At 42.4% G+C, this 12,526-nt stretch overlaps 1 protein-coding gene across 2 annotated transcripts in view; it reads left to right on the forward strand.

The window, feature by feature from the left end:
• Positions 1-11,433, forward strand: part of IGF2BP3 (insulin like growth factor 2 mRNA binding protein 3) — a 103,711-nt gene extending 92,278 nt beyond the window's left edge. For both annotated transcript variants that reach the window (XM_054564415.1, XM_054564416.1), the window contains 5 exons: positions 5,293-5,409; positions 6,091-6,165; positions 8,673-8,804; positions 10,021-10,134; positions 11,053-11,433. In XM_054564415.1, the coding sequence (XP_054420390.1) occupies positions 5,293-5,409; positions 6,091-6,165; positions 8,673-8,804; positions 10,021-10,134; positions 11,053-11,151 (537 nt within the window). In that variant the 3' untranslated portion in view covers positions 11,152-11,433. The remainder of the gene's footprint in view (positions 1-5,292; positions 5,410-6,090; positions 6,166-8,672; positions 8,805-10,020; positions 10,135-11,052) is intronic.
• Positions 11,434-12,526: the final 1,093 nt, after the last annotated feature.

The raw sequence follows: 12,526 nt of genomic DNA on the forward strand, positions 1-12,526 counted from the left end.
CTTTGGCTTCACTTTTCTTCTTGCTGAAGAACGTAACATTGAAGGTCTGTGATGTTTTTAAAACCTGAGCCGGAGGATGCAAGGTGGGCAGGTCTTCGCTGTCAGCTGGTGGCCGCCCTCTGCTGCAGTCAGGCATCCAGGCCGCTGCCGCCGAGAAGCTTGCTGCTCCTTAGAAAATCGGGTCACTTACTGAGATCACCTCTTTATCCTCGATGCCCTGTAGGTTAGCGGTAAATCTCTGCCTTTCCTTTAAATGTACATTGCCTGGCAAGGAGTAGGTTTTGATGACTAAATGTTTCAAAAAATCTGACCCTCTTTTTATGTACTGCTTTCTCTTTCTTTTACAGTTGTTTCATCTTTTTCACTGCCTGTTTTCTCACTTCTGCTTTATAGCGTGAAAGGAGAATGGGGGCATCTTGTCTTTGGATAAAGATAAAGCCCTTGCCTCTGTTCCATTCCAGAACTGTGCCCACCTCTCCCCCAGCACACCCTTCTTCTTGGAGCCGGCCGGGTTGATCTTTCCCATACAGCCAAAGAGTTGGTTCTTCCAACAGACAAAAAGTCTGTAGTTCCTGCCTAGCAGCTGGCTCATGCAGCACTTAATTGGCAAACTTGGAGTTTATAAATGACAGGAAATGCTCCTTTCAGAAATGCTCGAATAGGAGGGAAGAGGCAACTGGCAGCTAGCGAGCAGAGCAAGAGCCAGAGCTGGCACGCAGCGACACCCACACAGCAGCATCCGCAGCCTGACGGCGTTGGCAGCTTGCTTTTGGGTTGGCAGAAGTTAATCTGAGTGCTGTTGTCTTAATTTTGGTAGCACCTTTGAAGCCGCCTCAGAAGTCTCCAAAACAATAGCATAACCTTAAAATTGCTTAACTTTCTACTTACAGAAGAGGCAAGAAAAGTGAGCAGTTCCTTAGGTCTTAGCCAGTTTGAGGTGCTCTTTAAGAATCAAAATAGGAGTTGAAAGGGATCTTGGAACAGATGACTGTTCCGTGAGGTCTCTTAGTCCATTTTAGGATTTCTTACTGTGGGTGCAGCGCTTTTGTCAGTGATCAGTGTCAAAGTAGAAAATTCCTTACACACATTTGTTACCTTTAAGAGGCCTTGGTTACTTGTTATGGGGGTGGGAAGAGGGGAGGTTCTTTGCCTTTTTCCTTTTTTTAAGACTTCAATATTCTTTTCAGGTCATGGAATTGAGTGAACTTAATCCCAGTTCCAGACCAAAATCCATTAAAACAAAACAAACAAAACAAAAAACCTCAGGAGTATCTATTTTACAAACCCAAGGAAAACACTGGCATCCGTCCAGGTTCCTGGAGGCTGTTCTCGTTGGCTGGCATGCGTGTCTCCATGCCTTTGTGATGCCTTAGATTCTGTTCCCCACAAAGTAAATACACTTAACCTTACTGTTTACTCATTCTTGTATCTCCTCACGATAGATGATTAGGAATTACTCAATTGGCAGACTTCACCAGTTATGCAAACTTTCATTTGAGCAGCTTTGTTCTTTTGTTTTTTCAAGCTATAACATAGAGTCTGCCAGCAAGTCCAGAGGAAGTTTTGCCGATAGGCATCTGGCAGAAATCCACTGGGAAGCAGCTTGTGTCCTGTGACTCTCCTTCACCCCTGAAAGTTTAGGAAAAAGTGCTCAGGACCATGCAGCTGAACATTAACTTAAACGCAAAGAATGTGTAACAGAAAGGTTCATGCTGATGAGTTTTTTCAAGCTCCATCTCAGAGCCTTAATTTACCAGGTGGAAGAGGCTTATCGTAACCCATTGTTCTGGCTTTAGTTTTGCAAGTAAACATGAAGTTATCTGCTTCTCTGAGGGTCCAAGTTCTGAAAGCCCGGCTTGCTAGGCTGAATCCCGCATAAGAATGACTTGTGCCAGAGAGCCAGTTTAATGATTGTCAAATGGACAGGATGTTTATGTGAGGTGTATTCCCAGAGGAAAATTTCCTTGAAAAGTAATTTATCATCAGGGAGATGCCTGGTGGATATGGAATTGGAGCAAAGGGAATTGGGTGATGCTGCGAAATGTCTTCATCAAGCCTCAGACATCTCGTGAGTCAAGCTTTCATTAAGGCACTGTTGGCACGGGTGCTCCGATTGTCTACCAGCCTAGGGCCCCACTGCCTGGTATGCTTAGTCGGCTTCGCTTTAATGCTTTTTGTCCTTGACAGGTTCTGTTGCTTCTGTTTTCACCCTAGTGCAGAACATTTTTCTGTCTTCACACTGATTCTTCTTCTGGTCTCTGCCCCTTCTTTCTGTTAAAATTTGGTCCTTTGGACCCTTCTCTACTGACCTGCGTTCCTTTTCCAAACTTAACACAACTTTTCTCTTAAATGTATTTCCTTAATCTCCGAATTGGATTTCTTACCTCTCCTACCCCATCCTCAACCCCCACAAATGAACAAAACAGGTGCATTGATAGCCTTTCCTTGCTGCGGGGGAAAGATTATTTAGCTTCTGTTTGGCCATTGAGGCTGGGACACAGTCCCTGCCTCGTGGCTTCTCTCGCGCCGCAGTGGCCCTCAGGTTGGCAGCGCTGAGATGCGCGCTCGAGCTGCGCTGGCTAAACTTGCGCTCTGAGGCTGGTGCCTGTGGCATCCATCCTCTGAGGATAGTCAGGGGCTGCTCTCTGGGATCAGTCACAGGAAAAGTAGTTTTTATTAAGCAAATGAATCGTTTTTCTCTTACAGACATGGTAAATCCTGCTCCTGATTTTTCTTTAAGAGGTTTTATTTATTTATATTTAGAGAGCGGAAGGGAGGGAGAAAGAGACGGAGAGGAACATCAATGTGTGGTTGCATTTTGTGCACCCCCTGCTGGGGACCTGGCCTGCAACCCAGGCATGTGCCCTGACTGGGAATTGAACTGGCGACCTTTTGGTTTGCAAGTCAGTGCTCAGTCCACTGTGATTTTTCTTTTTCTTTTTTTAATTACCTGCTAGGAAGCTTTGAGTCAAATTTGTATAAGAATAGTATTTTGGCTACATCTTTTCTGTTCAGGTCCCTGTGCTTTTAATTTCTTCACCTCCTTTGTTTTATCTTTCTAGATTATGTGCACTTTGTAAGCAGCATAAAATCTTTCTGAAACAAGGCCCAGAAAACAAATAATTATACAATCATGGCAAAATACAATGGAACAGACATCTGAGCAAGTTACACATTAGATTTAGGCCGATCATTTAAAAGGTCTTTATCACTGCCAGACCCTGCACCTCGAATATGTATATATATTTCGTAAGAAAATGGTATGAATGTTCTTGGCGACACAAATATTTAGATCCTATCTGTACTTTTTAAAAATTGGTTAAAATTAATGTATGAGTTTTAATATAAGGACCAGAATGACAAAATAGATGGTAATATTGAACACGGGTTTGTGTGTGTGCGCTTTTTAATCCTCACCTGAAGATATGCTTCCTGATTTTAGAGAGAGGAGAAGGGAGGGAGAGAGGGCGAGAAGCATGGATGTAAGAGAGCAACATCAATTGGTTGCCCCTCACACGTGCCCCGACCTGCAACCTAGGCATGTGCCCTGACTGGGAATCGAACCCATGACGTTTCATTTTATCGGCTTTCGCTCCCACCAACTGAGCCACACCATCCAGTGCTTGAACACAGTTTATGGTCAGTGTCAGCATTAACTCAGTCAGTCTATCTAGTTATTAAAATAGGGCTTAATGTGTCCCTCTGGAATAAACAGTGTAGGGTAACTGCCTAACACACTCGCAGGCTATGAGGTATGTGCCTAAGAAAGGCATTTTTCGTATCACTTGGAAATACCAGAGAATGAAATAGTTTTATTTGGTGCTCCTGACAAGTAGCAACAGAAGTCACCGGGCCAAGCTGTACAGGACAGGCCCCTATTACAAATCTCCACAGCCAAGAGTTTAGTGATAAAGCAAAGTCTTCTGGTGTTCATTCTAAGAATGTTCTAGAGCTACAAGACTTCATTTAGCTGACAACTGCTAACACAGGGAATACCAAAGAAATACCAAACTCAAAAGAATATAGTACCTCTATTTATACAATTGCTGTATTTTTCAGAAGTGTGAAAGGCATGGTTTGAATTAAAATGATTCCACCCTTTAATATAGTGACTAAGATAAATTTATTAGCATACTCATTTGGAAACATCTGTCAGTTTTAAATGGTCATGTTCTGATGCAGCATTTCTAGTAACATAAAATCTAGAAATATTGGTACAAGGGCACAAATTTATATTTAAAGATTTGACTGTGGTATTATGAATTAGTGCAAAATTTGAAACCAGACTTTCTGAAGGTCTTTAAAAGTAGCATCCTCAGATATATAACAAAATAACTGTCAGGTAAAGGTGAAGAAAGCGTGGATTTTTTTTTTCTTGACTTTTCTGTGATGTGGTTATTTTATTCTCATAATTTCATTTATTTGTGAAGAACTTCATTTACACCCTGACGGGTGTGGCTCAGTTGGGTGGGGTGTCATCCCGTAAACTGAAGCCAGTTTGGTTCCTGTGCCCATACCGAGGTTGTGGGTTTGATCCCTGGTTGCGGAGTGTACAGGTTGGGGTGCATACAGGAGGCAACCAATCGATGTCTCTTTCTCTCCCCCTCTCCCTTTTCCCTTCCCTCCCTCCCTCCCTCCTTTTCTAAAACAATGAAGAAATGCACCTGAGAATAAAAACAAAAAAAGAATTTCATTTACTTGTCAAGAATCTACCTTGGATATAGTGTGTGTGTGGGGGGGAGAATCTTCATTTTAAATACAATCTTATTCCTCTATTCTAATATATTTAAACTTTATAACATTCATATCACTTTTAAACCCATAATTTGGTGACATTCTAAAGTTTAAGAAAATTGTGTACAGCCCTGACTGGGTGGCTCAGTTGATTGGAGCATTGTTCCGATATGCCAAGGTTGTGGGTTCGATCCCTGGTCAAGGCACATACAGGAAACAACCAATGAATGCATAAATAAGTGAAGCAACAAGCCAATGTCTCTCTTTCTCGCTCCCTCACTCTCTCTTTCTGTGTGTGTGTCTGTTTCTCCCTCTGAAGTCAGTAAATAAAATTTAAAATAATTGTGTGCAGAAGTGACATTTTACATGGCAAATGCTTTCTGGAAGAGTATATGAGATCCTCTTGACCTATGTAAACTCATGTCAACCTACTGTGGTGTTTTTCCTAAAACTATCCTGACATCCCTGCTGTATGCAGATGCCCCCATCCCTGTGCCAACGGTAACAGCCTGATCTGTACCCAGTAAGCACGAATGTCCTGTGTTTCTTTCCCAACAGCAATCAGAAACGGAGACGGTCCATCTGTTTATCCCAGCCTTATCTGTCGGTGCCATTATCGGCAAGCAGGGGCAGCACATCAAACAGCTTTCTCGCTTTGCGGGAGCATCTATTAAGGTACTGCTCTGCCAGCTGCGGCTGTCCTGGTGCCCCATTGGTCAGTCTCAGAAGCGCGAGTCTTCTTGCCGCCTCATAATGTGAACTGAAGGTGCAGTCTCTCCTGAGGTTACTTAGTTTATTTCATATTAATGTTAGTTTATTTCGTATGCTACTCCAGTGACCATAATTGGGGGATATTTACTAGTTGTCTTAAATTGTGAACTTAACAGTTCCTCGCACACACAGGCAGCTTGCGGGGGGTGGGGGGCGGCATCCTGATGCACGAGGGCCAAGACCACTTCTGCGTGCCAGCGGGTCGGTGACTAGGAACAAGGGCCGTGGAGCTGCATACGGGCCCAGCTCTATGAGCTGTGCGTTCATGGGCCTGGCCACTCAGCGTCCCTAGACTTCAGCTTGTCCACGTGTGATGGAGAAGCAGTGCCTCATCCAGTTGTAGTGAGGGTGGGCTGAGGGGCTGCAAATGGACTTTTACATTAGGACCCGGCACGGTGTAAGGATGAGTATGTGGCAGGAGCCATTACTAATAAACCCGCATCAATCACTGCCTCTTCGTGGCTTCCTTCCAGAAGGCTTTCATTCTGCATTTTAGTAAGTCCCATCAAATGTCAGGCTTGTTTGGGGAACCTGCCTATCACTGCCACCTGACAGTATCATAACCCCTCGATGGGTCTGTTACAGATCGCTCCAGCCGAAGCGCCAGATGCTAAAGTGAGGATGGTGATTATCACCGGGCCCCCAGAGGCCCAGTTCAAGGTATGTGCTCCAGAGGCTGCGCACAGGCAACAAGGTGTACGCCGGAGACTGTGAATGCGCTCTTTTCAGGAGCTCCATAACCTGGCTGCTCCCTTAAATGTGTCTAATACCCAGCAGGAACAATTTCTCAGTGGTCCTAAGCCTAAGAACAGAGTAGAAACATACCCCCAATTACATTTCAAAAATAAACCAAAAGCCTTTGTTTTAATTTTGAGAGCTCTCCAGTGGTTGTTGGATTTGGATTTACCTATCCCCGCCCTTGAAAGAGAATTTGCTCAGTGCCTCCTTATCATGTGTGAAGGTGAGACCTTAAGGTGGAACTTTACAAACCTGCCTGGTTAATGTGCCCTGGAAAACTTGTTCCCAAGTTGTTCTTGTCCCTGAGAAGCCTTACCCTTGAATTAAAATGCTCCCTTTTCATCTTACCCTTGGATTGACTCTTAGTCCTTGTCCATAGTTTCTCCATGAAGTTACTCTAATCCTTCAAACGTTAGAGGCGGTTGTGGCATTGGTCCTGTGAACCAGTGCTCATATTCACTGAGGTTTGGGGCCTCTGGAGTTGGGATGCGTCGCAGTGTATACTGAAAGGTGGTGTAGCTGGGTGATAAATAGCAGACGCTTGGCAGCCATGTTGCTAGTTCAACTCCTAGCTCTGCCATTTACCAGTCTGTGACCTTGTGCAAGCTACTTAACCTTTCTCTTGCTAGTTCCTCATCCATAAAATGGGGATTTAAAGTTTAAATATATATAAGTGCTTAGACTAGTGCCTGACACATAGGAAGCACAATATAAGTGTGGTGGTGGTGGTGGTATTTAGCAGACTCGGGTGAATCAAACTAAGCCCCTGCCAAATCCTCAGATTCACAAATACATACCTTTGAGTTTATAATTTCTCCTATAAAACTTAGTATCTCTGTCATAGGCAAAAAGCAACTACTGAATCCTAATGAAACCGATGTACCCAAAACCCCTATTATTCTTATCACTTCACTGCTGTGCAACAACTCTTAACCTTAAACCTTTGTTCCCTTAGCTTCTGCTGTGGCTAAGAATAGTGCCTCCACTCCCCTCCCCCCTGTTTTAAACCCTCACTTTCTTTGACCTCTCTTGTCAATGGGCCGTTTTTCACCAAAAATACAAATTCACTTCATTTACAGGGAGAACAGGAAACAAAAGGAGCTGCTTTGAGATGTGGGTGCAGGTTGTCTAAACTCAAACTCAGGTCAACAAGTTGACTCCTTCACACCAGCCTTGTGGTCCATCCAGGCGGTTCAGATTATGTCAGAAATGTTGAAAATTGCTTCCTTTCCTGAACCTACAGGGTCAGTCACTTAGTTTGAAATCTTAAAAGACAACTATCAGGTATGACATGCTCCTCCTTGGGGGTGAGCTCTTCCATCTTGCAATTTCTAGGGTGTTTGAATGCTGGGAAGTTCAAAGTTTGCTTCCCTGTACCCTCCAGTGCCCACATTGTTGCACAGTTGTCTTAAATGGAACATTTAAGAAGAGTTCTAATGCTTAAATCTCATTCATGTGACCCGTGATAATTACAAATGAATTATTTTAGAGATCTAAGGAAGAGTAAACCTCCTAACCCATATTTTTCCTTCTGAATTCAAGATCTTCTGTTTTGGAGGATGATGTAGATCCTCAGTGTCTTTTATGCGAATAGCTACATCCGTGGCCTGAAACTGAGGATAAATGGAATATATACCAAGACTGGTATTTTTTCTCTCCTGTAACCCCCTAAAATGAGCTTATCATTTCTGCACCAATGAAAATGTGTTGCATACTTTTGTTGTGGTTTGCCCGGGCAGCTGGTCAAATTAAACCAACTCTGATTGCTTTTTCCTTTGGTGCAGAGCAGAGCAAATCAATGGCTGTACATCCTAGGAGAGGTTTCTTATGTGTAACTTCTAGTTGTATGCAGTAGGTGACAGGATGTCTTGACTGCAAATATCAGAAGTATATGTTAACTTGACTTTGTAGCCTTATCATTAAAAGCAGAAACCACCTGGCAAAGAGGAAGAAACTCTCTCTCTCAGCAGGTTTCTCACTGACCCGTTTAGACAAAAGCGGGCTTCCTGTGAGCCTGGCACAGCCCGCTCTGTGGTTCTTCCTTAGTCTTTTTTGCTCAAGAAAAATACAATTACTTCCTTATTGCCTGTAGGAGAGGTTTTCACTTGATGGAGAGCAAATGGCCATTTGCCCACAGAAATGGTTTACTTTTAGTTAGGATGACTACTAATTAACTGCCTTTAACTGCTGTTAGAAGAATTTGGTTTGTTCTTCTTTCATCAGTCATTCGGCCTTGTCTATGATGTGCAGTGACTGTCAACCTTTCCTAGGGCTCTCTCACTTCTCTGTCTCTTAAGCAATCTTCAGTCTATCCAATGCCGACATATCACTGCGAAGGCCCATTCCAGTGCTTCTGGGCCATCTTTAATGTTCATGGGCCTTTTGTGTTTCCTACACAAATGATGCTGACAGGATGTTTTCATCTGTAGGCTCAGGGAAGAATTTATGGAAAAATTAAAGAAGAAAACTTTGTTAGTCCTAAAGAAGAGGTGAAACTTGAAGCTCATATCAGAGTGCCATCCTTTGCTGCTGGCAGAGTTATTGGAAAAGGAGGCAAAACGGCAAGTACTTCAGCAATACCTGTGCAGTGGTATGAAAGGGAGAGCATTGAAAGGTACTTAGGAGTTCCAAGTCCCTGAATTTTGGCTAATTTATAAAAAGCAGGACCAGCTGGGCCAAGGTTTGGAGGAGATCGCCTTTTGTTCCTCCTGTCTGAGTGCTGGAGTAGCTGCTGGTCAAAGTGATGCCTCTCTTTCAGACCACTTTATGTGAGAAGACTCTCATGTTTATAAGGGGCATTGAGCATTTTTTGTTGTTGTTGTTGCTATAACTCAGCTTTTTAAATTTTTATTGCACAATGAAATAAAAAAACTTTAAGTTTCGTCTACCTAACTTGTACCTTTATAACTGAAGAAAATTGTTTCCAGTTTTTCTTTAACACTGGGTTGGCCAAAAAGTCCATTGAGTTTTTTCTGTAAAAAAAGACACATTTTTCCGTTCTCACCAATAACTTTAATGATTTGGATATTTTGAGTATGTCAGCTATCTCCTGCTATTGGCTTCTAGTGTGAGGAAGCTGCTAAACGTCTTCCAATGCATAACACAGCCCCACAACAAAGAATTATTTGGACAAAATCTCAATAGTACCAAGAAACTTCACAAATCACTTCTGACACGTCCAATCAGTCACAGCACTGTCTTCATATACTACACAAATCTCTTTGCATTTCAGTTACTTTTTACCTTTCTTGAGTAAAGCATAATACGCCAAAAGTGTTGAATTATCTTCTTCCATCTTCAATGTTCAAATGGCTGCACAAAAATTCACCATTTTTTTTTTTAAAGGCACCACTGATATGACAGCTGTCACGATCTAACAAAATTGTTTCAGATGAAGTTAAAGACAATTAAGCACTACTAGAGCCGTCCTATAGAGAAAACCAAATGAAATTTTTGGCCAACCCAATACATGTTAACTATGTTGTTTTCAAAGCTATTTACAGTTTTGAAGTGGTTGGGAGCGAACACTTTGGAAGCAGACCGTCAGGGTTTGAATTTGGTTTGCCAGTCCCTTCTGTAACTTTCAGCAAGTTAATTTCTTTGCTAAGCCTTAGTTTTCATCATCTTGCCACGCAGACAATATTAATATCCGGACAGAGTCATTAGTGGATTGGATGAAATTTGTGAAGCCACAGCTAATGTTTGGCACATAGTAAGTGCTGAGGAAATGGCAACTTAAAAAAAAACAACTTAACTATTTATATTAATCTTTTTCAGGTGAATGAGCTCCAGAATTTGTCTAGTGCAGAAGTTGTTGTCCCTCGTGACCAGACGCCTGATGAGAATGATCAAGTGGTGGTCAAAATAACTGGTCACTTCTATGCTTGCCAGGCAAGTGGGTTCTAACGTGATACGCAAGCTTTTTTGCTTCTTTCTCAAATGGAAGCAATTTTCCTATGGGTCCCCCCACCCCATATAAATATTTATGATTGTTTAGTGCCACTTAAGAGTTTTAATTTATTGATTTTTATTTTTTTCAAATGAGTCGGTTCCAGGCGGTACAGAATTCAGGATAGAACAAAGACTGAAGAACACACTTTGACAGGATTCTGGGCTGGGTTTACTCTGATTTCACAGCTAAGGTTGAAGTGGCAGAGAGAGAAGAACTAAAGAGATGAGCCACTGCATGATGATGATGATGATGATTTCTTTTCTACACAAGTTTATTAAATGTACGACAGGCTCCAAGACAACACTTCATTCTAGCTGTAGGTGGCAAGAGATGTATGACAAGGAATCCAGATGTTAAAACAGGAATGGAATTAAGGATCACCATTGCCCCAGGCACCAGGAAGAGCTCACTTTTTGCCAGATTTTTAAATTCCACCTATGGCCAAGGGGCTTTTAGCTCCTGGAGTTCCTTCTGCTCCTCTTTTGCTTCTGCTTGAAAGCCTATCTTCCTCGTCCATCTCCTTGGCCTGCTTCTTGGGCTGCTTCAGGGGCTGCTTCTTGCCACCTGTGCTGCAGGACGTGGCACTGCCACCCCTCCCCCGGCCCCCGCCTCGGGAAGCTGAGCGTCCCATCCCACGCCCGTGCCTATGCCTCCAGTGCAGGGCCCACCGATTCTAGTGCCACACACTTTTAATCCCTGTTTTAGCAGTGATTTCAGAGACTCTACTAGCAAATTAAATTAGTATGTATAATTAATCTTCAAATAGACTTCTATTTGAAGTTTTTGAAACGGAAAAGTAGTACAACTTTTAGTAACTTTTGACCAGGTAGAAATTTCAAAGCGCTGTCCTTTTGTAGGTTGCCCAGAGAAAAATTCAGGAAATTCTGACTCAGGTAAAGCAGCATCAACAGCAGAAAGCTCTGCAAAGTGGACCACCTCAGTCAAGACGGAAGTAAAGGCTCAGGAAACAGCCCACCACAGAGGCAGACGCCAAACCAAAGACAGATTGCTTAGCCAACAGACGGGCGGCTGACCCCTTACCCAGAACCACACGCACACGTTTTTACCTAGCCACTTGTTTTTCAGGACCAGGCAACTTTCGAACTCCTGTCTCTGTGAGAATGTATACTTTATGCTCTCTGAAATGTATGACACCCAGCTTTAAAAAGAAAAAAAAAAAAAAAAATAAAGGGGGGGAGGGAGGAAATGAGAGGAGCTCTGCACTTCCCTTTTGTTGTATTTTTCAGCATAACAAATATTCTAATTTTTCTTAATATTCCCCTGTAATGCAAGAGATTGGCTTAATGATGCATTCACTAAATTCATCAAATAAATACAAATAGATTGCTCCTAAGTCAGAACAGATTACAGGAACTTAAATATGTTAAGCTATTAGCATAGAAAAACTGTCTGTTTTGTTTTTATCTAACACTAACATGAATGACAGAAGGGAAGTGCTGAATGGTGTTGGCAGGGGTATTAAATGTGCATTTTTACTCAACTACCTCAGGTATTCAGTAATGCAATGAAAGCAAATTTTGTGTTTTTTTTGAAAATTTTATATACTTTATAAAGATAAAAGTCCAACTGTTTTTTAAAAAATAAAATTTAATTAGCTAACAGGCAAATAACTGAGAAAAATTTTACTTCTGGTGACAGTAAAGCTGGAAAATTAATTTCAGGTTTTTTGAGGCTTTTGACAGTTATTAGTTGGAAAATCCAATAAATGTTCAATGACGTGGAGCAGTGCCTATATTTGGAGAGCAGCAATACCATTTATTTTTTTCTTTTATGGTAGGGAAAGTTTTCAATGGTACTAACAGAGCAAAGTGGTTGCAGGTGGTTTTGGAATGGCTAGTTTAAATGGCTTCAGGAGACTTCATTTTTTTGTTTGGCTATGTGATTGAATGCATAAATGCTTTGTGCTTTTGACTATCACTACCTAAAGAAAGTGCATCAGTGAAGAGATGCAGCCCCTGTGGACTTCCACCCGATTGGCAGAGAGCAAGCCTCGGCTTGCCTTAGAGGGCGCTGAGTTTGCCAGTGCCCCTCCGAGCAGCTGGTTTCCCCTTTCCGCAGGCCCCAGGAGAATTGCTTTGTGAGGACCAGTGGGGCAGTCAGATGGTGTGACCGTGTTTAAGGGCAATAAAAGGCGATGTCTGCAAGTGCCAGGCACTGTCATGAGCCTCACTAAGCTGTTTTGAAGATTTTTAAACGATAAATCAAGTAAAATGAAAGGCCACCTAAAATAATACATAAAATGCAGCAGGATTTCTGTATTCTCTGCACCCAGTTATCGTAAGAAAAGGGTTTTTGGAATATAATTTGAAT

This window comes from Pteronotus mesoamericanus, unplaced genomic scaffold, assembly GCF_021234165.1.
Source record: "Pteronotus mesoamericanus isolate MK-2021 breed Mesoamerican mustached bat unplaced genomic scaffold, CSHL_Meso_final scaffold_85, whole genome shotgun sequence".
Lineage (NCBI taxonomy): Eukaryota > Metazoa > Chordata > Mammalia > Chiroptera > Mormoopidae > Pteronotus > Pteronotus mesoamericanus.